The following is a 22930-nucleotide window of genomic DNA, read 5'->3' as shown; positions in this document are numbered from 1 at the left end:
AAAAATTTGTTTCTTGCATATTCAGGTTGTTGCAATTCGGTGTCACATGATTGTATGCTAAGGTCCTGTTTTCTTGATGGTGGTCAACTAAGGGCTCATTCAGCTTATAGAGGTCACCCGTACTCCTTGGCCCATGGTCCCCTTTTCTCCATCTTCAAAGCCAGCAAGAGTGGGTCAAGTCCTCTCATGCTTTCGAAACTCTCCTGCCTCTTTTTCTGTTGTGGCATCTCTCAGTCACAAGATTCTCAGCTCTTAAGAGCACATGTAGGTGGGGTGCAGGGGCACACACCTGTAATCCCAGCACTTTGGGAGGCCAAGGTGCGCAGATCACTTAAGCTCAGGAGTTTAAGATCAGTCTGGGCAACGTGACAAAACCCCGTCTCTACAAAAACATATGAAAATTAGCTGGGTGTGGTGGTGCTCATCTGTAGTCCCAGCTACCTGGGAGGCTGAGGTGGAAGGATTTTTTCGAGTCCTGGAGGTCGAGGCTGCAGTTAGCCAAGATCATGCCACTACATTCCAGCCTTGGTGACAGAGTGGGACCCTGTCTCGAAAAACAAAAACAAAAGAGCACATGTTATTAGAGTGGGTCCATCTGATAATCCAGGATAATCTCCCTCTCTCAAGATCTCTAACCTTTATCAAGTCCGTAAAGTCCCTTTTTGCCAAAGTTCTGGGATTAGGACACAGACATCCTTGGAGATCTTTATCCCAAATGATACCTACCACAGGAGTTTTAATGTCTGCTATAATATAATTTCTAACAACTGGTTTTTCTCTGAATGCTCCATTTTTTATAGAGCAAACTATTTTTGTCTCATGTTTAGGATATTTTCACTTATCTCTCTGAATATAATAACAATAGCTTTAAAGATCTGTTTGTTTCCTTCTCCTTGTATAGTTTGTTTCCTGTAAGTTGCCTTTTTATGGTGTTTATTTTGGTCTTTATCTTCCATTAAGGGACTTGTATTAGTTGGGTCCCACGCTGCTAATAAAAACATACTGGAGAGAGGGTAATTTATAAAGAAAAGAGGTTTAATTGACACACAGTTTCACATGGCTAGGAAGGCCTCACGATCATGGTGGAAGGCAAAAGAGGAGCAAAGTCATGTCTTTCATGGCAGCAGGCAAGAGAGAGAACATGTGCAGGGTAACTCCCATTTATAAAACCATCACATTTTGTGAGACTTATTCACTTCCACGAGAAAAATATGGGGGAAACTGCCCCCCATGATTCAATTATCTCCACCTGGCTCCGCCTTTGACACATAGGGATTATTACAATTCAAGGTGAGATTTGGGTGGGGTCAGAGTCAAACCATATCAGGGTTTTTCTCTGGATCATGGCTGCCTGCCCTGAGCATGAAGCAGCTGACTGGTCTCTTTAGGTACATGGGCAAGACTTGTGACCATAGATTTGAGGGTAAGGTGATCTGGTTTATCCAATGTCAACATTTTTAGTTCTTTACTCTTAGGTTGGTTAAATTCCTGAGAGATGGATCTTTTGGTCTCCTGCTTTCACAGTATATGCCTGGCTGTTTGCATCCTGAGAACCAAGCAGAGCAAGGCTGGAGAAACAGCATTCATGATGTGAACTGCTAATGAATTTTTCTGCCTGTATTAGGAAATCCTCAGCCTCAAATGTACTTAGTCTTCTAGTAAAGAGATTGTCAAATTTCCTTCTCCAGAGAAGCCACTTTAGTATTCTTGCAGAATAGGGAAGGGGATGGGACCCAACTTCTTAAGTAAACTTTCAACCAATCCTCTTGTTTTGAGCCTCACTTTCTTTCTACATCCACAGATACCCGATGCCAAGTCCTGAGGTTTTTGGAAGTGCTGCAATGGAAATTAGGTTCTTCTTGGCTTTCCCCACTGCCAGTTTAGCATTTGGCCTTCTCAGATTCACAAGATCAATTATCATTACGTAGACACTCACATTCTCTTTGTCCTTGTGAGTTTATCTCTTTACTGTAATTTTAGCAGCATAGGGAGGAAGTAAGAATGAATCTATGTTGAGAATTTACAAGAACCTCTTAATTTTTTACTTCAGAAGGGTGAGCTTTATGGTACATGAGTTATATCTCAATAAAAAACATTTTAAAAATAAATTAGGCTGGTTGCTGTGGTTCACGGCTGTAGTCTCAGCTACTCAGTAGGCTGAAATGGGAGGACTGCATGAGCCCAGGAGGTTGGGGCTGCAGTGAGCTGCACATCAGTGCAGTGACCTGCATTGATCTTGCCACTGTATTTCAGCCTGGGCAACAGCTGAGACCATGTCTCAATCAATCAATCAATAAAAATGTGTCTGATATGCCATCTTTATCCTAAAGTATGACTTCATAGTTTAGAGATGAGGACAGTGAACCAGAGAAGCTTAAGTGAGAGGCCCAAGATAGTGATGTTTTCTTTTCTTTCGTCTTCTTTTCTTTTTTTTTTTTTTGAGGCAGAGTGTTGCTCTGTTGCCCACACTGAGTGCAGTGGTGCAGTCTTGACTCACTGTAGCTTCAACCTCTCGGGCTCAAGCAATTCTTCTGCCTCAGCCTCCTGAGTAGCTGGGACTACAGGCACATACCACCATGCTTGGCTAACTTTTGACTTTTTGGTAGAGACAAGGAGGTCTTACTAAGTTGCTCAGGCTGGTCTCAAACTCCTGGACTCAAGCAATCCTCCCACCTCAACCTTCCAAAGTGCTGGGATAACAGGTCTGAGCCACCACACTCAGATCCATAGTGATGTTTTTCTTTGTTTTTGTTTTTGAGACAGAGTCTCACTCCATCGCCCAGGCTGGAGTGCAGTGGTGCCATTTCTGCTCACTGCAACCTCCGCCTCCCGAGTTCAAGCTGTTCTTGTGCCTCAGCCTCCCAAGTCGCTAGGATTACAGGCATGTGCCACCACCACTCCTGGCTAATTTTTGTATCTTAGTCGCCATGTTGGCCAGCCTAGTCTTGAACTCCTGACCCCCAATGATCCTCCCTACTTGGCCTCCCAAAGTGCTGGGATTATAGATATGAGACACTGCGCCTGGCCAGATAGTTTAAAGTGATGGTTTCGATAAATCCACTCCAGAGTTTTCAGTTGTTTCTGGTCTTGCAGAGTTATATTTTGGTGGCAGTGGCACAGAATTTGGTTCTTCATCAAAGACCCTGGGCACTTGCCATTCTGGCCTACACCATTTCTGCCAGAGGACCATTGGCATTCTGGAAAACTAGCTATCTTTGCAGGGGTGAAATGGTTTGTAAGACACTGGGTTGAACACCAGTGTAAAAATTTAGAAATATTGTTAATCACTTAATTGTTAAATATACATATCTCTAATGTATTTTATACCCTGGAGTAATCTTAGAGAGAGATGAAAAGATTAGAACGGTGATGGTGGAGACTCCAGGAGAAAAGGGACAATGGCTCTCCCAGCACTCCCTTCCCTACCCAGTTCCCATATGTAATGTGATAAATACACAGAGTCCAGAGTGGCTTAAAAACATACAAGAAAGATTAAGTGTCTATGGCTTTTCTTAATGTAGCCAAAATCAATAGTGTGAGATCGTTTCCTGTTAATGTTTATGTATTTACGTGTCCAACCTCCATTAGTGTTAAGTACTCTTTCCTGCCAATACCTGTTTCTACACATTTTTAAAAGTTGTTTATTTCATATTCACAGTCAGTCTCTTACATGGCTAAGAGAATACAATAAGATGGCTATTCAATTATCTTAAGCAAAAAAATGTTCATTACCTGACATTAAATCAATTTTTCTCCAAAACTTGTTCTTGATCTCTTGGGCCTCCTAACCTTCATCCCTTTGTTTACTACCATGATTCAAGCAGGAAGAGTCTATCTTTCTCCTGGATGATGATATAATTTTCAAAATTGTGGTATCATATGCCTTCATTTGTTTGAACAATCAGAGAGCCAGAACTACCCTTTGACATAGGTAGGGTAGTCAGATTTAGCAAATAGAAATGTAAGACAACTTGCTAAGAATTTAAGATAAATAATAAATTTTACTATAAGTATGTTGCAAATATTGAAGGGTATACTTTTTTGGTTTTTTTTGAGACGAAGTCTTGCTCTGTCGCTCAGGCTGGCGTACGGTGGTGCAATCTGGGCTCACTGCAACCTCCACCTCCCGAGTTCAAGTGATTCACCTGCCTCAGCCTCCTGAGGAGCTGGGATTATAAGCATGTGCCACCACACCCAACTAATTTTTTGTATTTTTAGTAGAGACAGGGGTTGATCACGCTGGCCAGGCTGGTCTCGAACTCCTGACCTCAAGTGATCCACCCGCCTTGGCCTCCTAAAGTGCTGGGATTACAGGGGTGAGTTCCTGGCCAGGGATATACTCCTGGCCAGGGATATACTTACACTAAAAAATTACTTGTCATTTATCTGAAATTCAAATTGAACTGGGTGTCCTTTTATCTTATCTGGCAGCAACCCTAGACCCAGGCTACCTGAAGCCCCTCTACTGGGCACCCTGGGTCCCATAGAGACTTCCCACTTTTGTTCTCCTTGATGAGCAGTCCCTAGCATCAAATATCTACCCCCTCTTTATCAACGGTGCATCTGATACCTATAACTACAGAATCTCTTGCCTAAACTGGCCAACATCTGTTGTCAAGGCCTTCGGCTTTTCTCCCAGGACAGTCCTTTTGAGTGCAACCCTAGAATGGAGGTATGGCCAAGGCTCGGCTGATGGGAAAGGGTGGATAGAGATGGGATATGTCCTAAGGCATCCACACACAAGGGAGTGGGCCAGCCTGGTGCAGGACAGAGTCAAAGTGAAAGGACAGAGCCAGAAGAGAAAGCCAGGGCCTCCATTTGTATCCTCGCCCCAGGCCCCAAAATATGAGGTAAGACTACAGAAAGCATCCCACTTGCCACACATTCTGTGTGATTTCTGCTGGCTATCGGTCAAGGAAGATACATACAACAAGGGCAGAGTATAGAGTTTTTCCATTTACATAAGTCGGTTTCTATCTATCCTTTTCAATACCTTCATTTACTTCAATGCATTTGTTTCGGGGGAAGTTTACAATTTCTTGTAAAAATTTCACCAACAAATGAGTATTTTGAAAAAAGAAACTTAAAAAAAGAAACTTAAAATACACGTTCCCATCAACAATAACAACACCACAAAGTAAATCTAGTGTTTCTTTCCTGTACTGAGCCTTTTAAATGTGGTTCAACTCAATGCACCCAGGTGCTCTGTTTAAGTGCTAGCCATTCTCCAGAGATTCCTCAGAGTGCTAAAACATAAGACCTGTTCATTTCAGAAGTAACACAGCATAAATTGTAAGCACAGATTCTGTCAGAAGAAAACAAATGAAGTAGTACGAAGACACAAGAGAAAAGCAGGCTTTTGTAGAAATACATGTAGTAAGAAGATGTAAGAGAAAAGCAGGCTTTTGTGGAAATATCATGTACTAGGATATTTATAGTATGAACAGTGCTCATTTAACCTCAAAGAGAAAATTAAGTTAATCTATCTCTAAGGCTCAGGATTGCATGTATCCACCTACGTGGGTGCATGCCAGAGTGCATTTTCTATATGGCGCATTCTATCAGTTGGGATTGCATTTGGCTCCATCTAACAGAAAGCCAACTACAGTGGCCTTACAAAGTCAGGCATTTATTTTTTTCCTGTAAGAAGCAGGTCTCTGATGCCATGGATTCTTGGGTTCTTTCTGCCGTCCTTGGCTTGTGAATTTCTTCCTCATGTTTGCAAAATGGCTATTGCCCCTCTAAGCAGGAATGGGAAGGGTGAAGGGCCAAGTAATGCTGCCAAGTCTGTCTTCTTTTTAAATGCTTTCTTGGAGATTCCAACTAGTACAGTTTGCTCACATCTCATTGGACATTAATGAGAGAGACCCACCTCCAGCTGCAAGGCAGTTTGAAGTGCCCAGTGTTTCAGCTGGGCACATTGCCACTCCAAACAATATTTAGGTTATCTTAGGAAGGAAAACAGGAAAGCTGTTTATCAGGTAGGCTATTTGCCATCTCTGCTGCATGTGAACTACTCTATAAGCTCTTCAAAAGACAAGGCTTTTTTTCCTTTCAGCATACATAACAAGTTCATCACTATACAGTAAGTTAAACAGATACAAACAATAAATATTTGTAACGGACACTCATGTTCAAGTGCTATTTATTTGTCCACAAATTAGTACATTGAGAGATTGTCTCTCCAGATGTTTATCTCTATACAATAGATCTCAGCATCAGCTAGTCAAAAATTCTTTACCACATACAGAATTTTCTGCTGATGCCAAAATTTACCTTTATGTTACATTAAAAATTTTTTTTTAAAATCATATTGCACCTTTTTGGGCTCAAGCAATCCTCCTGCCTTAGCCTCCTGAGTAGCTGGGTTTACAGGCAAACACCACCATGCCTGGTTTAAAATTACAATATTTATTAATTGCATGGTAGAATTAAAGGATGCAGAGATGACCAAAATAATCTTTGCCAACCTGGAACTTTTTTTTTTTTTTTTTTGAGATGGAGTCTCACTCTGTTGCCCATGCTGGAGTGCAGTGGCGTGATCTCAGTTCACTGCAACCTCTGCCTCCCGGGTTCATGCCATTCTCCTGCCTCAGCCTGCCGAGTAGCTGGGACTACAGGCGCCTGCCACCACACCTGGCTAATTTTTGGTATTTTTAGTAGAGACGGGGTTTCACCGTGTTAGCCAGGATGGTCTCGATCTCCTGACCTCGTGATCCGCCCGCCTTGGCCTCCCAAAGTGCTGGGATTACAGGCGTGAGCCACCGCGCCCGACAATTTTTGTATTTTTAGTAGACACAAGGTTTCACCATGTTGGCCAGGCTGGTCTCAAACTCCTGACCTCAAGTGATCCACCCGCCTTGGCCTGCCGGAGTGCTGGGATTACAGGCGTGAGCCACCGTGCCAGGCCTGTTTTTTGATTTTTTAAATAGGCCATTTTAAGGACTTTACCACCTGGAGCTTGTAACCTAATAGGACTGTGAAACATACACTGGTAGCATCCTGGCACCAGTGCTGGGGTGAGTGCCACAGGAGAGGAGCCAAGTGCAGTGAGAGTAGAAGGACTCAAATAGAAGAGATCACATCTGGTTGAGTCAAACAGTAAACGTCACCAGAAGACACTGGAAGATGCAGGCTGGAGAGAGCTACACTTTACATCCAGCACGACAGTATAGAGATATTAATAGCATGGAGTCACTTCAGGTAACTACAAGTAATTTTAAAACATCTGAATAAGTGCTTCTTTGTTGTCTGTGGAGTGCTACACAATGCTTCGGCCTAAACGACAAGCAACACAGAAAAGAAGCCCCACTTCATTTGCAGCCTCAGATGGCTTACGAAATTGAGACACCACCTGAAGACCATGACCCATACAATCAAAGTGACTTCATGGAAGACGAGTAACTGCAAAACCCTGTGAAAACAGATTGTTAACGCTACTAATGAAAAGAACTGGATTGTTACGGGAACCTCAAACTGTCCTTTGATCAACGGACATGACGCCTCAACACGCATTTTCCAAAGATCTCTGCTGATAATTCTGACCTTCGGTTAATTTAATTAATTTCATTTGATTTAATTCATTTTAGTGTTGTCCTCAGTCCCGCACTCAAAACAGATTTTTATTATATGAAAATCTTCCTAGCTTGTCACCTAAAAAATCCGCATTCTATGGAAAAGACTATATAATTTTTCAAGAGATTCTTTGCAATTTTCACCTATGCTGGTTTATGACCTAGTTAGAGAAGACATCATAGGGCATTATTTAGGTAATAAAATACAGAGAGAAAAGAGCCACTGGCATTTCTAAATAACGTTCCTGTGTTTCCTACTGTAAGTATAGGAAAGTAGGTGTTCGCAGATGCAGAGAAAGGGCATCTCCAAGGACTCGGAGGAAACTTTTGATTTTATAAATAACTTGATGGTGGAAGGCAAACGCCATCCCGGTTCCCAAGCAGGCTCCATGCAGCCTCCATGGCCGAGTCCATCTCCTCGCCGTCCTCTTCCCTCCTCCCGGCCGACTTCCAGCCGGTGCGGGAGTCGGGGTGCGCCCGGCCCTCCCAGCGCTGCGCCGCCCGCGCCGACGTGGCGGAGCGCACAGGTCGACCGGGTCAGGTGGTTGGGTGACGCCCCGGGAAAGCGCTCCAGGCCGAGGGCGGGCGGCGCCGCCGCGCCCGACGCCTCTGGGGGTGGGGACTTCGCGGGAGTCGCCGGCGGAGGCGAGGAGGAGCTCTGCGCGGCGCGGCGGGCGATCCGAGCCGGGACGGGCTGCAGGCGGGGGTGCTGCAGAGGACGCGAGGCGGCGGGCTGGAGACATGGACCGCGGCGAGCAAGGTGAGGGCGCGGACCCAGCAGGCTTGGGCTCGGGCTTGGGCTCGGGCTTGGACTCGGGCTTTGGCTCGGCGCGGGGCTGAGCGCGGCCCGGCGGCTCGAGCAGGTGCCGAGCCTCCTGGGCCGGCGCCGCAAGTTGCATCTCCCGGATCCGGATCTGGCATCCTGGGGCCCTGGAAGGAGCGGCTCTGGCGGGGGCAGATGGGACTGCATGTGTGAGTGAGTGTGAGTGTGCGTGTGTAGGGGAGAGGGAGAGAAGGTTCTGGGAAGTGGCGAAGGGGCTAGCGTCAGGGGCTGGCGGCCGTGATGCGCTTTGGGTGGAAAGCCGCGTGAAGGGAGCACGGCGCAGCCAGCTCCTGTAAGTGACTGGAACCAGGAACAGAGGACAGTGAGTCGCTCTTGTCCCTCCAGGTGGGAAACCCCTCTCTCCCTCATAAATTAAGACTTTCTGCCTTCTTCTAAGTTCAGGTGGTTAGGATTTTTGGTGGCGTATGACCCATGGGGGGTTTGGGAGGCAGATATTTATCATACTAGAAACCCCCAGATTGTGGAGTGGTGTCTGTGGGTTTGAGGGAAGAGAGCTTTTCGTAGGAAGGGTGAAATCCCACAACACAAAACCTTCAGTCTAATTTACCATAGCGTTGGGTGCACTTGCTTCTGAAAACAGCTCAAGTGAAATTACCCCCAAATAGAGCAATAGTAGGCCATGGTTTTCAGATTTAAATAGTTTCATCCTAGAGATCTCTGCTGATCATAAGCCTGTGACTGTACGCAGATGTGTGTGGCACGCTTTTAAAAAGATACATAAATGCTGAAAAAAGAAAACAAGGTAGATAATCTTGGGAAGTGAGGATAGGAATTACTCCTGTTTTGAGCCCTGACACAAGTTTTCATGTATTGCTTATTTTCCTCCAGTATGTGCCGTCATGTGTGCATTTTTATGTAAATCAAACCATATTCCAAATATACTATCTTGTACTTTATTTTTTTTAGACTCTGGTGTTTTTTTGTTTGTTTTTTTGAGTCTCCACCTGTAGCCCAGGCTGGAGTGCAGTGGCGGGATCTCAGCTCACTGCAACCTCTGCCTCCCTGGTTCAAGTGATTCTCCTGCCTCAGCCTCCCAAGTAGCTGGGATTACAGGCGTGCGCCACCACAGCCCGGCTAATTTTGTATTTTTAGTAGAGACAGAGGTTTCTCCATGTTGACCAGGCTGGTCTCGAAGTCCTGACCTCAGGCGATCCACCCACCTTGGCCTCCCAAAGTGCTGGGATTACAGGTGTGAGCCACTGGGCCAGGCCTGTACTTTACTTTCATTTACTTGTAAGATAGACTCTTTGGAGTCTTTCAACTCTTTCCTCGCTCCCCTTCAGATTAATTTCAGACTTAACACAAGTGCTTACAAACATTACATACAATATGCTTTATATGTGTTACCTATGTGTATATATATATTATACATTACCTGTATAACGTATATATACACATACATATTATTATCTAAATTTTAAGCTTCTTGAGGTTAGAAACATTTCATCTTTGGTTGTCCTTAGTGGGGTAACATGATGACTTGTACATAGTAGACATGCAAATGTTTGAGTTAGAAAGCTTGTCACATGTCTTGTATATATTGTTAGCCGGCTTAGGGGCCACCATGTAAGTCAGCATTATGTCTGTTGGCTTTCAATGGGGGCGACGCAGGACGGGGGAGACATGACGACAAACGTGCCCATGTGTATTTGTATACTAATCTGTTACTAATCTGTTTTACACTGTCGTTTGACATAATGATGTTTTTAGAATAACTATGTTTGGTACTTGTCAAAGTAAATTAAATGGCTGTGTTTTACTTACGTGAGTGGAGTAACTAGTTTTAGTAGTGTTTGTGTTCTAGCTTGGGTGGTAAGAATCAACAGTCATTGGTAGCACTGCAGTATTCCAACTTCTTGTGTAGTTTTTATAGGACTAGTTTAAGTGTCTAATTCTAAGACATATTTTTTTCAAATCTTTATCTTGTAAGATGAGTCTTTTCCTGTCTATAATTTTCCCATATGTTCTTTGGGTGAGGTGGAGGACTCTGCTTCGAATGAAAGAAGAGGCACTGCCTTGGGAGGGTCAGTTCATTTACTCCGAAGCTTTGCTGTGTTAGAACAACGTGGCCAAGGCTGGGTGCGGTGGCTCACACCTGTAATCCCAGCACTTTGGGAAGCTGAGGCAGGCAGATCACTTGAGGCCAGGAGTTTGACCCCTGTCCAACAAGGTGGAACCCTGTCTCTACTAAAAATACAAAAATTAGCTCGGCGCGGTGGCACCGGCCTGTAGTCCCAGCTATTCAGGAGGCTGAGGCAGGAGAATCACTAGAAACCGGGAGGCAGAGGTTGCAGTGAGCTTAGATCAAACCACTGCACTCCAGCCTGGGCGACAGAGCGAGACTCTATCTCAAAAAACAAACAAACACAAAACAAAACCACCTGGCCATTCCTTACTCTTGCTTCCACCTGCCTACCTGCCTTTTCATCTTTATGTTACCAGTGCACACAGTAGGTGCTTAGAAATATGTGTTGACTGCCTAAGATGAGTGAGGAAAGTGTCCAAGAGCAGGCCCCAGCCATGGTAACCTCTGTGTCCCTCCAAATCCATCTCTTGTTTCCCACTTTCTCCTGTTCTGTTTTCCCTGTCTATTCTCAAGAAGCAGAACTTAGCCAGAGAAAGTTGCTGATAAGGCAGTGCTGGGCTTGGAGGGTAACTTTACATGGAAGATCTTAGAACTAGTAGAGTGGATGACTCAGTCTTAAATGAATCTGGAGCAAGACTCCTGCCTTAAACTGGAAAAGGCAGAACCTGGGATTTTAAACCTGGTGTTCACTAGCAAACTGTGTTGGCTGAAATAAGATTTATCAAACTCCGTGATTGTCTCCTGAATTGTGATTTTGGCAACATATTTAAAACCAAAGCAGAAAATTTTAGGATTTGTTGAACTTTTAATAGTTTTTAATGTACATGGAGTTTTCTTACATTTGTCCCTTAAAAAATCCCTAATGAAACTCTAGTTGCAAAATTAAATGCCCTACCTCTTGTCTTACATGCATTTATCTATTGAAAATCCCTCTTCCAACCTTCTTATGTGAAGTTATCAAAAAATCTGTTCTTGCTACTGATTGTACTTAACAGAGCTGTAAATTTTTAAAATAAACACTGAGTTTTCCTTATGTTTTCAACCACGAGTATTCTAATGCTCTGTAGTATCAGGCCCAGATTCTGTTGTTTTTCTACTTTCTCTCATACCTAGGGCTTGAATACAATACTCTGCTTACAGTGAGAGTTCAGTGAACATCAAATGATTTAAAATACGTTAAATTGCATAATGCCTTTCAAGAGTTTCCAAGCATTAAGCTCAGTGCAGCACATTTACTGTGTGTGGTATTTCCTACTTTGATAGAGCAGTGTTGCTAACTAGAGCATACATTGTGTAGAAAACCCTCCTGACTACCTTTTATGGAGCTGAATAAATATGTATACTTGAGTGCTCTCATGTTAGTCATAACCTTTAGTTTAGCACTGTTATATAGAAGTGACAGTCACGTAGCCCACTACACATTATACTAGTTTGAATTTAAACAAAGCAAAACAACTTTATAATTTTAAGGGGAAGAGGAATGGTTCCTGAGGCCAAAAAACTAGAGAGGAAAGGCTTCAAAAAAAGAATAACACAATAATATGTCACTATCATTTTAACATTGTAATTGTGCCTTAGAAATAAATAACAGAAATGTGGGGTATCATTTATTTAAAAATAAAGCAAATGTAGAGAATAATGGATAATAATTTTGAGGGTCTACTCCCAAGTCTCTGGGTGTGACCCACCCCACCCAGGCTGTTAATTTATTTGGTCAACAGTTTATTGATTTCCATATGGTGCTGATGTCTTTGTTAGCTCTTCTTCACTTCCTGCATTTATTTTTATGTGGCAGGCTGCCTAGTCCCTAGGGGAAAAGCTGAGTGGTAGGAGGGGTTGTGATCTTTTAGCAAGATTTCAAAACAGAATAATGTATGCATGTAATAAAAACAAATACACTCACTCACAGTGCAAAACCAAAAAGAACACCCAAATCCCTGGAACTTCTGTGCTACTAAGTCTTTTGTTGTACGCTAAGATTATTTTCCTTTTGGGGTTAATTATTTCTGCCTTAATTATTGACTGTTGTGAAATCTCTCTTCTGAGACATTCCCAAATTTTATTTAAACTAGTGGGTACCAGCTGTACTGAAACCATAATTTTAGCCATGTATTTTTATTAGGAAAATGTTTCCAGGGGATTAAGGAATTTTAATATTTAGTGGAAGTTTTAAAAAAGTTAGAATGTAAAAATGCCTTTTGGAACCTAAGAATAGTTGTCTATTTTAGAAAAATCAGAAATATTGATGGAGAAAAAAGAAAATTACCCATAATCCTGCGCTGAGAATGAGAAATCATAGTTAGCATATTAATTTATACCTGTTCATGTATCTATGCTTTAAACAAATCACAATTTTATTATTATTTTTTTTAACGGTGTCTCGCTCTGCCACCCAGGCTGGAGTGCAGTGGCATGATCTCGGCTCACTGCAACCTCTGCCTCCTGGGTTCAAGCAGTTCTCCTGTCTCAGCCTCCCAAGTAGCTGGGACTACAGGCGCATGCCACGACACCCAGCTAATTTTTTTGTATTTTTAGTAGAGATGGGGTTTCATCATGTTGGTCAGGCTGGTCTCGAACTCCTGACCTCAGGTGATCTGCCCTCATTGGCCTCCCAAAGTGCTGGGATTACAGGCGTGAGCCACTGTGCCCGGCCAACAAATCACAAAATTTCTTATTGAATATTGCATTTTATAACTTGCCCTTTTAAAAAAACCCTAAATGTATTTAAAAAATACACTTTAATGGCCGCACATGGTGGCTCATGCCTGTAATCTCAGCACTTTGGGAGGCCAAGGCGGACGGATCACCTGAGGTCGGGAGTTCGAGACCCGCTTGACCAACATGGAGAAACCCTGTCTCTACTAAAAATACAAAATTAGCCAGGCGTGGTGGCATATGCCTGTAATCCCAGCTACTAGGGAAGCTGAGGCGGGAGAATCGCTTGAACCTGGGAGGCGGAGGTTGCAGTGAGTCTCTCTCTGTTGCCCAGGCTGGAGTGCAATGGCACCAATTTGGCTCACTGCAACCTCCACCTCCTGGGTTCGAGTGATTCTCCTGCCTCAGCCTCTTGAGTAGCTGTGACTACAGGCGTGTGCCTCCACGCCATAATTTTTCTATTTTTGTAGAGATGGGTTTCATCATGTAGTCCAGGCTGGTCTCGAACTCCTGGCCTTAAGTGATCCTCCCGCCTCAGCCTCCCAAAGTGCTGAGATTACAGGTGTGAGCCACTGCGCCTGGCCTAGAGTAGCTCCATTTTTAATGGCCATTTGTATGTATTTATTTATAGATGTAACATTTTATATACTGTTATAGACAATATTTAACTTGTTCCCTGTTGATGAACATTTACATTTTGCCTTGTAGGGGAGGAAAAATTTTTCCCTACCCTTTTACGGTTTCTGGCGAGGCCTAGGAATTAAACCAACATGAGATAGATTAACAGGAGAAAAGCATGCAAATTTTATTTAGTGCTTTTTACGTATTACATACCTTTTACCCTCACAAGAGGAATGAAGACTCAAGGAAGTGGCTTGGCCTGATTGATTATATACTAGGTCAAAAAAAGAGTGGCAGTTGTGGAAAAGTAACTAGGAAGGTAAGGTTTAGTTTAGCAAGCTTTCTTTATGCAGATTTCTTTGGGCTTGGACTTCCTGTGATAAGAATATTTCTTTCTTCCTGGCAGAGGGAGGACATCTTTCATATGGGAGCTTCATCTTCTGCTTTCAGGAAAAAGAGAGGAGGTTTGGGTGCCCTTATTACACCTGCTGTTTTTCAAGTGCCTTTAGCCCAAAATAATCAGCATGCTAAAGTGGAATGTTTTGGGATGCTGTGTCCTGAACTCCTTCACCCTGATTTTGCTGTTAAAACAAAGCTGCAGCAAATGTATGTGTATGCAAGTCATTCCATAAAAATGCCAGTGTGTCTGTAGGAAGAATTCTTAGAAGAATGTGGCTGTTCAATTTTGATAGTGCCAAATTCTGCTCCATAGAAGTGGTGCCAGTTATACTTCCACCAGCATGTGCGAACGTTTGCTTTCCCTTGCCATGTGGCCAGGATGTTGCCACACTTTTCCATCGTTGCTTGTCTTATAGGGGAAAAATGGTTTCTCAGTATATGTCTTACTATATATATTTAATATAAAGGTAGTTTACTTCTTTTGATATGTTTACAATCTACATGGCATTTTCTGTGAAATATCTGGCCATATCTTTTGCCAATTTTTCTATTGTATTTTATAGAATGTACCCCCTGTTTATGAGATGAGTTGTTAATTTTTTTTTCTAGTTTGTCATACCTCTTTTGATTTTATAGTGATTTTTTTTAACCAAGAAGAAATACTAATAGCTCTTTTTTTTTTTTTTTTTTTTTTTTTTTTTGAGACAGTGTCTCCCTCTGCCACCCAGGCTGGAGTGCTGGAGTGCAGTGGCATGATCTCTGCTCGCTGCAACCTCTGCCTCCCAAGCTCGAGCAGTTCTTCTTGTTCAGCCTCCCAAGTAGCTGGGATTACAGGTGTGTGACAGCATGCCTGGCTAATTTTTTGTATTTTTTAGTAGAGATGGGGTTTTGCCATGTTGGCCAGGCTGGTCTCGAACTTGTGGCCTCAAGTGATCTGCCCACCTCTGCGTCCCAAACTGCTGGGATTACAGGAGTGGGCCACCATACCCAGCCTAACTAATGGCTCTTTTCATTTATGGATTCTAGCTTTTGAACCATTTTTAGAAATGCCTCCCTCACTTTGAGTTTATGCTTTTATGGTTTTATTTTTTACGTTTAAATCTTTCCTCAATCTGGAGTTTGTTTTGATAATGAGATGTGAGGTATAAATCTTAACACCTCCACCTCCAATTGGCCACCCAACTGCCTAACACCATTCATTGACTAATGGCTTCTTCCTCTATTGATTTGAAATACCACTGTTGTCATGTACTAAATTCTTACAATCTTTTCTTTTCTCTTTATCTGTATGTTCATTGCCAGCAGCTAAACCTAGTTTAAGTTATTGTAGCTTCATAAAATGTAAAAATGTCTGGAAGGGCTAGTTTGCTCTGATTACTCTATTTTTTTTTTCTGTCAGTTTTTTTCTAGGTATTCTTGCCAGACTATTTCCAAACGAACATTAGAATCAACTTATCTAGGTGAAAATTCAACAAAAATCATGCTGGCAGATCTTTTTCTCCTTCTTTCTCCTCCCCCCTTTCCCCTTTCTGTCTGTTTGTCTGTCTCTCTGTCTCTCTCTCTCTCTCTCTCTCACAGTTAGAATTTGGTCTGTTTCTTTATTCAATACCCCAATATATGTTCATTAGGGTTATACTGTATACACTACACATAACAGTTTTGTTTTTTGTTTTGGATATTATTTGATAATAAGAATTTTACCACATCATTAAAAAAAGTTTCCCCAAGCTATAATTTTTGATGATTGCACTCTTCCACTATTCAAATGTTTATTTAACTCTTTCTCTCCTGGAGTAGGTTTACATTCCATTTTAGCTATGATACTGCTTTAAGATAAATTGTTTTAAGATAAATTTCCATAGACAGGTCAAAGGAGGTGAATATATTTAAGCTTTTTGATGCCTGTTACTGAATCTCATTCTGGAAAACATAACTGTCAATGCCCTCTTTTTCTCATGGTAAAAAAATACATAACAAAATTTACCATCTTAATCGTTTTTAAATGTACAGTACAATAGTGTTAACTGTATGTACCTTGTGCAGCAGATCTCTGAAACTTTTTCATTTTTCAAAATGAAAACTCTGTACTCATTGAACAGCAGCTTCCCAATTTCCCCATTCCTCCATCCCCTACCCCTGGTAACAATCATAGAAACCGTGATTTTATGAGTTTGACCACTTTAGATACCTCATATAGGTGGAATCATGCAGTATTTGTCTTCTTGTGATGCTTATTTTACTTAGCATGATATCGGGGCTCATGCGTGTGTAGCACATGACCCAATTTCCTTCTTAAGGCTGAATAATATTCCATTGTATGTATGTACTACATTTTCTTTATTATTTATCTATCAGTGGAAATTAAGGTTGCTTCCACATCTTGGCTGTTGTGAATAATGCTGTAATGAACATGAGTGTGCAAATATCTCTTTGAGAGCCTGTGTTCACTTCTTTTAGAAATATACTCAGAGATGGGATTGCTGGATCATATGGTAATTCTGTTTTAATTTTTTCAGAACCTTCATACTGTTTTCCATAATAGCTTTACCAATTTACATTTGCACCAACAGTACACAAGGATTCCAGTTTCTCTCCATCTTTATCAACACTCGTTATTTCCCGTGTTTTTTTTGTTTGTTTGTTTTGTTGTGTTGTATTTTGAGACACAGTCTCACTCTGTCACCCAGGCTGGAGTGCAGTGGCTCAATCATAGATTACCATAACCTTGAACTCCTGGGCTCAAGTGATCTTCCTGCCTCAGACTCCCAAGTGCTGGACTTACAGGTTGAGCCATTGTGCCAGGCTGTTTTGCCTGTTTTTGATCAGATTAGTTGTTGAGTTGTACGACTTTTTTATGTATATGTTCTGGATATTAACCCTTTATTGGATGTTTGGTTTGCAAATATTTTCTCTTATTACGTAAATTGCCTTTTTATTGTCTTTTTTTTCTTTTCTCTTTTTAAGAGACTGAGTCTTTGTCTTTTGTCCAGACTGGAGTGCAGTGATGCAATTCTAGCTCATTGTAGCCTTGAACTCCTGGGCTCAAGGAGTCCTTCTGCCTCAGTCTCTCTAGTCATTTCCTTAAAAAAAAAATTACAGAGCTTATAGGCTTCAATTTGTCTGTTTCCTAGAGAGGTTATAGATGTTATTATCCATTTGTATTTCCCTCTAGAGATTGTTACTTATCTACTTTGGGATCTTAGTGTGTCTTGCCTTCTCATTGTTATCTGTCACCTTCCCTCCATGGCAAGTATTTACTTTTTCTATTTTGCTTATCATTTTGGTTATGTTGGATCTTTCAATGTTATTTTTATTAGCAAAATACAGTATTAGGAGCAAATATTTTCCAGGTGACATTTTGGGGGTAATTTGCATGGCTTTCTGTGGCTTTCAGTACTTCCTTCTTGGTGTCTTTTCTGTTTAGACATTTGTAATTGGTATTAAAAATAGTGATTTCAGACAGGCTATTAATTTACATGCCTTGGCTCATAATCATGGTGAGTGTGTTTTATGTTACAGCTATACAAATGTAAATGTCAGTTTTAAAAATTATTTAAGGCCGGGTGCGGTGGCTCACACTTGTAATCCCAGCACTTTGGGAGGCTGAAGTGGGTGGATCACTTGGGGTCAGGAGTTCGAGGCCAGCCTGGCCAACATAGCGAAACCCTGTCTCTACAAAAAATATAAAATTAGCCCGGCGTGGTGGTGCATGTCTGTAGTCCCAGCTACTCAGGAGGCTGAGGCAAGAGAATCGCTTGAACCCAGGAGGTGGAGGTTGCAGTGAGCCAAGATCACGCCTCTGCACTCCAGTCTGGGTGACAGAGCAAGACTCTGTCTCAGAAAAAAAAAAATATATATATATATATATAAATGTGTTCTTGATAAAGTTTTGGATTGGGAACTTATTAACAGGATGAAATTTCACCCATTGTATCCTTAGTTTATTTGGAGGCATTGTGGTGTGGAAAAGGAGCTTATGGTCCAATCAGGAGGGCTTAAGAAATAAAGATGATAGTTTATCCAACCCACTAGAATGTGTACTTGGCTAGAAATAGTGTCACTAGAATAGGAGACTGCCTTACATTTTATTCCCAGCTTGCAGTTCAAGTATGAATGTAGTAGGTACTCCATAAATATTTCTCATATTGCACATACATCAATCAAAAAGACTTCTAGCATTAATAGAGTCAGATGGGTTTGGATAGAAAAGACTAAGAATTAAAGAAGGAACATGGTTTGGCAGGGAGATAGGAATATATGTTCTAAATATGCTTATAGTCTTACATATAATCACTGAAAATCTGTCTGTGAGTATAAGCTAAATTGGTACTTTGCTCCTAAGGCAGGTATGTAAGAATGTGTGTGTATACATAGGTGGGAAGAGACGGTGTTGGTTAAATTTTTATTCTTGAAAGGATATTGGATATAGTGCTCAATAAATACTTCATAAACACATTTTCAGTGCTGTTCTATTGAAGTTAGTTATTTACTTCTTTTTTTCTTTTTCTTTTTTTTGAGACAGAGTCTCGCTCTGTTGCCCAGGCTGGAGTGCAGTGGAGTGCAGTGATCGAGGCTCACTGCAACTTCTGCCTCCCAGGCTCAAGCAATTCTCGTGCCTCAGCCTCCCAAGTAGCTGGGACTACAGGCGTGTGCCACCATGCCGGGCTTTTTTTTTTTTTTTTTTGTATTTTTAGTAGAGATGGTGTTTTGCCTCGTTTCCCAGGCTGGTCTCGAACTCCTGAGCTCAGGCAATCCACCCTCCTTGGCCTCCCAAAGTGCTAGAATTACAGGCATGAGCCACCGCCCGTGTCCAGCCAGTTATTTACTTCTAATGCATTCTGAGCCTAGGAGACATGGATGGTCTTAGCACATGTTAGTAGTAGTTTTTAAAAAACACATTTCAGAAGGGCAAGCAGTATGTTGACAGTAGTGGAAAGTGCTTGCTACTAGTAAACCAGAACAAAAATTCTGTAAAGAGGGAAAAATGCAAACATTTTGCCTGCCTGAGACATTTGGCAAATGGATGATTAATCTTTCATTTCAGTATGGAAGTTGGAATATTCCATATGGAAGTTGGAATATTAAGTATGGAATATTATTTTATGAGAACCCAGAATGAGAATGATGATGATGATACCACATGGCCTTTGAGAACTCTTACTAATTTTCTACATATTATCTTGTTTCAGTCTTTCAGTGCTGCAGGGAGGTAGGACTGGTACATTTTCATTTTATATATGAGGAAACATAATCTGAATGATCACGACTTCCCCAGATGTACTCTGCTGGATGTGGAGAGCTCTACAAAAGCTTCGTCCCAAATCTGTTGTCTCTAAGAGAATAATCTGGAGTCCAAGAAAAATTTAAACTACTTTTTTTTTTTGAGATGGGGTCTTGCTCTGTCACCCAGGCTGGAGTGCAGTGGTGCAATCATGGCTCACTGCAGCCCTGACCTTATGGGCTCAAGCAATCTTCCCACCGAAGCCTCCTGAGTAGCTGGGGCCACAGGTGCACACCACCACGCCTGGCTAATTTTTTTATTGTTTGTAAAGGCAAGGTCTTACTATGTTGTCCAGACTGGTCTCGAACCCCTGGGCTCAAGTGATCCTCCTCCCTTGGCCTACCAAAGTGCTGGGATTACAGGTATGAGCCACTGCCTGGCCTAAACTACATTTTCTAATCAGTTTATAGGGCTAGGAACATCTCATACTTTTTAAAGAAATGTTTTCTTTCCAAATAATTGAAACAAAATTGGAATCGGAAGTAACAGAGCTTCAGCTTTGCATTACAATTAAGTTTTCCAGCTGGGGTTTTACTGGGTCATTTTTAGTAATACAACTACTGTGGTTACCAGCAACAACATTTATTGTTTTCTGTATGTCAGGTTCTGTCTAAATGCTTTTCATGTTTTATTTTTGAAAAATTTCAGAACATACCCTATGAGCAGATGCTAACAGTATCCCTACATTACAAATGAAACAGGGCATGAAGGGACAGAGTAATAACTTTTTCAGGGGCACACAGCTTGGCGCAGACAGATCTGGGATTTTGATCTGTGATGTCTGGCTAGAGAGTACATGTCCTTACCCAGCCTATACCTATACTACATAAAAGTTGCAGACAATCTTCCTTTTCCTTGCAAAGGTGTTGTTCAAAAGCACAGTACAGCTGTGGTAGGAGCCATGGAAAGGAGCACCAAGCAGTGTATCTATACCAGAGTCTGGCCAGTGTGTCTGATCTTATGCATCAGAATTAATTGTAAATTAGTTCAGAATACTGAACCTGAAGTTATATCGAGGTTCAAAATTTGGCTTCATCATTTTCTGGTTGTGAGACATTGGATAAGTCACTAAACTTCTCTAAGGCTGATATCTCACATATGCATGAAAATTAGGTACAAATCTGTTACTAGTACTGGTGCTCAATAGATACTGATTTTTGAAACTGAATATTAGATACTTCTGTAAAATGCTAACTCAGTGGTTCCCAGTTTAAACGAAACATTTTATTTCTTTAGAGACAAGTGTGATATTGGACATAGTGCTCAATAAATACTTCATAAACACATTTTCGATGCGGTTCTATTGAAGTTAGTTATTTACTTCTTTTTTTTTTTGAGACACGGTTTCGCTCTGTTGCCCAGCCTGGAGTGCAGTGATGCGATCTAGGCTTTGAGCCTGCTCTCAGGCTCATAGGCCATTCTGAAGAAACAAACATACAACTAGGCTGCTGTAGTAGAGTAGATGTTGTGAAAAGTTTATAACCCTGGCTGAGGAGGAAGTGAGCAACGCTGGCTGGGGTCTTCAGAAAAGAATTCCCAAAGTAGGTGACCTTTGAACTTGGACTTGAAAGCTGCTATTGACTGAATGTTTGCATCTCCCTCACCCCCATTATCCACCACTCTGGCAGTGGTAGATAATGCTGAAAGATTTGGGTTCCATGGATGGGGGTCGGGGGTGGAGTTGAGGAGAATTGGAGTGGGGTTGAAGAGGAGTGGGGTGGGGAGGAGGAGAATGGGAGGGCTGGTACAATGGATTCCAGGCCTGCAGGAATCAGGGAATGGTAAAGGGAAGGCAACCGGAAAGGGAGACTGCTCTTTGGAGAAGTCATGGGTGTTTTAAAGGGAAATTTGGATTAAGTGATGGGAATTTGCTTGGCTATTCCCAAGCAAATATTCCCAAGCAAATAGACTATAGATATTAAATTTGAATGTTGTTTTTAGTTCCTCAGTAGAGAGGATGAGTAGTTTGGCATTTGTGTGTGTTTGTAAAATGAGAGCAGAAACTAGCGGCAAGGGAGAATAACTGGATTTGCTATGCCTGTGGATGCCACTGGTTTTAGTTAAGATGCTTTTAATGCAAAGTATATTTTAATAGTGATATCGTAGAGTTTGACCTTCAAGAAGCTCAAGTCTGTAAGCAATAATTCACTTTAATGTGTAAGAGCCTTGCAGAGAATAAGAACATATTAAATATTTGCAGAATGAAAGTATTATACTTTCCCTGGGTGGTGTGATAGCCAGAGAAGCAGTTTAGTCTAGATGTGACATTTGGGTGAAATTGTAGTAATGCTGTGATTTTAGAATTTTAACCAGTGATTTCTAAGGGCCAACCTGAAGCTTGTTTTCATCGTGGAGTGTCTTGGCTATGGGACTGATTTGTGCAGCTTCTAGATTTGTTAACTATTCTCGCTCGGGTTTTTTTGAGAAATGATTTTCATTCCAGAACAGCAGTTCCTCGACCTGAGAGTCGGTCAGTGCTTTTCTTCAGGTCATTGTTGACGGGGAAACCTATCGGCCAAGCCTGCCTCTCCTGGTGACTTTATAGTGGATTGACACTGCTGATTGTGTCAGGGATTCAATGAAAATCCTGACTGATGGTAAAGAGGGCATGGCAGATTTCTCTTGGTTTAGGAGTTTTATTTTTCCCAGCATTACCATCCTTTCCCAAACTTATTTCCTTTTTTTTTTTTAGCCTTCAAGAGGGGCCTCTGGTTCCAGGAGCCCTGTCTTCCCCTTGGTTGGGCTCTGTCTGGGGCTGTGGTCACTGCAGATGACATTCTCTTGACTGGATTATTAATTTCATGATGATGACTATAGATACTAAATTTGAAAAGTAGTGAAGTCTGATGAGGCAACCAGCTTTTCAAAGTGCACTTTGTGAATTCCCTCCAATCCAAAGTGGAGCGGGAACCTCAAATCACTGGTTAGACTTGGTATTATTAAATAATCAGCTCCATTTTAGCGAAGAGCAGTCTCCCTTTCTGGTTGCCTTCCTTTTACCATTCCCCCATTCCTGCAGGCCTGGAATCCATTGTACCAGCCCTCCCATTCTTCTCCACCCCACCCCACTCCTCTTCAACCCGACCCCAATTCTCTTCTACTCTACCCCAATCCACGGAGCCCAAATCTCTCAGCATTATTCACCACTGCTTCTTATCACCAAATCCAGTATCTACTCTTCCCTCTCAACCTACTTGGCATCCCCACAGCCTTGGAAAGTCCAACACTGCATTTCTTAATTCGTACCTTCCTTTCCCCCTGAGATGTTCACATTCCATGCTCATTTCTCCTTGTTTCTCCTATTCTTTTTCCTGGGCCATCTAAACAGCTTAATAGCTTCAAATATCACACGTCCTCAGGTCTCCCAAACCTTGATATCCTGCCCAGCTCTTTCTCTTAGAAATCCATATGTCACTCCTGAATCTACCCACATCAACATCCCACAAAGACTTGGTGATGGTTTTAAAACA

General features: G+C 41.9%; 1 protein-coding gene across 3 annotated transcripts in view; it reads left to right on the top strand.

Annotated features, from left to right (window-relative positions):
* The first annotated feature begins 8104 nt into the window (after nucleotides 1–8104).
* Nucleotides 8105–22930, top strand: part of TPD52 (tumor protein D52) — a 257001-nt gene continuing 242175 nt past the window's right edge. The window contains exon 1 of one of the 3 annotated variants that reach the window (XM_003831276.5): nucleotides 8105–8334. In XM_003831276.5, coding sequence (XP_003831324.1) covers nucleotides 8316–8334 — 19 coding nt within the window. In that variant the 5' untranslated portion in view covers nucleotides 8105–8315. The remainder of the gene's footprint in view (nucleotides 8335–22930) is intronic. The other 2 variants (XM_057303033.2, XM_003831277.8) reach the window with 2 other exon arrangements.

Source organism: Pan paniscus, chromosome 7 (assembly GCF_029289425.2).
Source record: "Pan paniscus chromosome 7, NHGRI_mPanPan1-v2.0_pri, whole genome shotgun sequence".
Classification (NCBI taxonomy): Eukaryota; Metazoa; Chordata; class Mammalia; order Primates; family Hominidae; genus Pan; species Pan paniscus.
The sequence above is the reverse complement of the archived record's forward strand: the minus strand, read 5'-3'. Positions and strand labels throughout refer to the sequence as shown.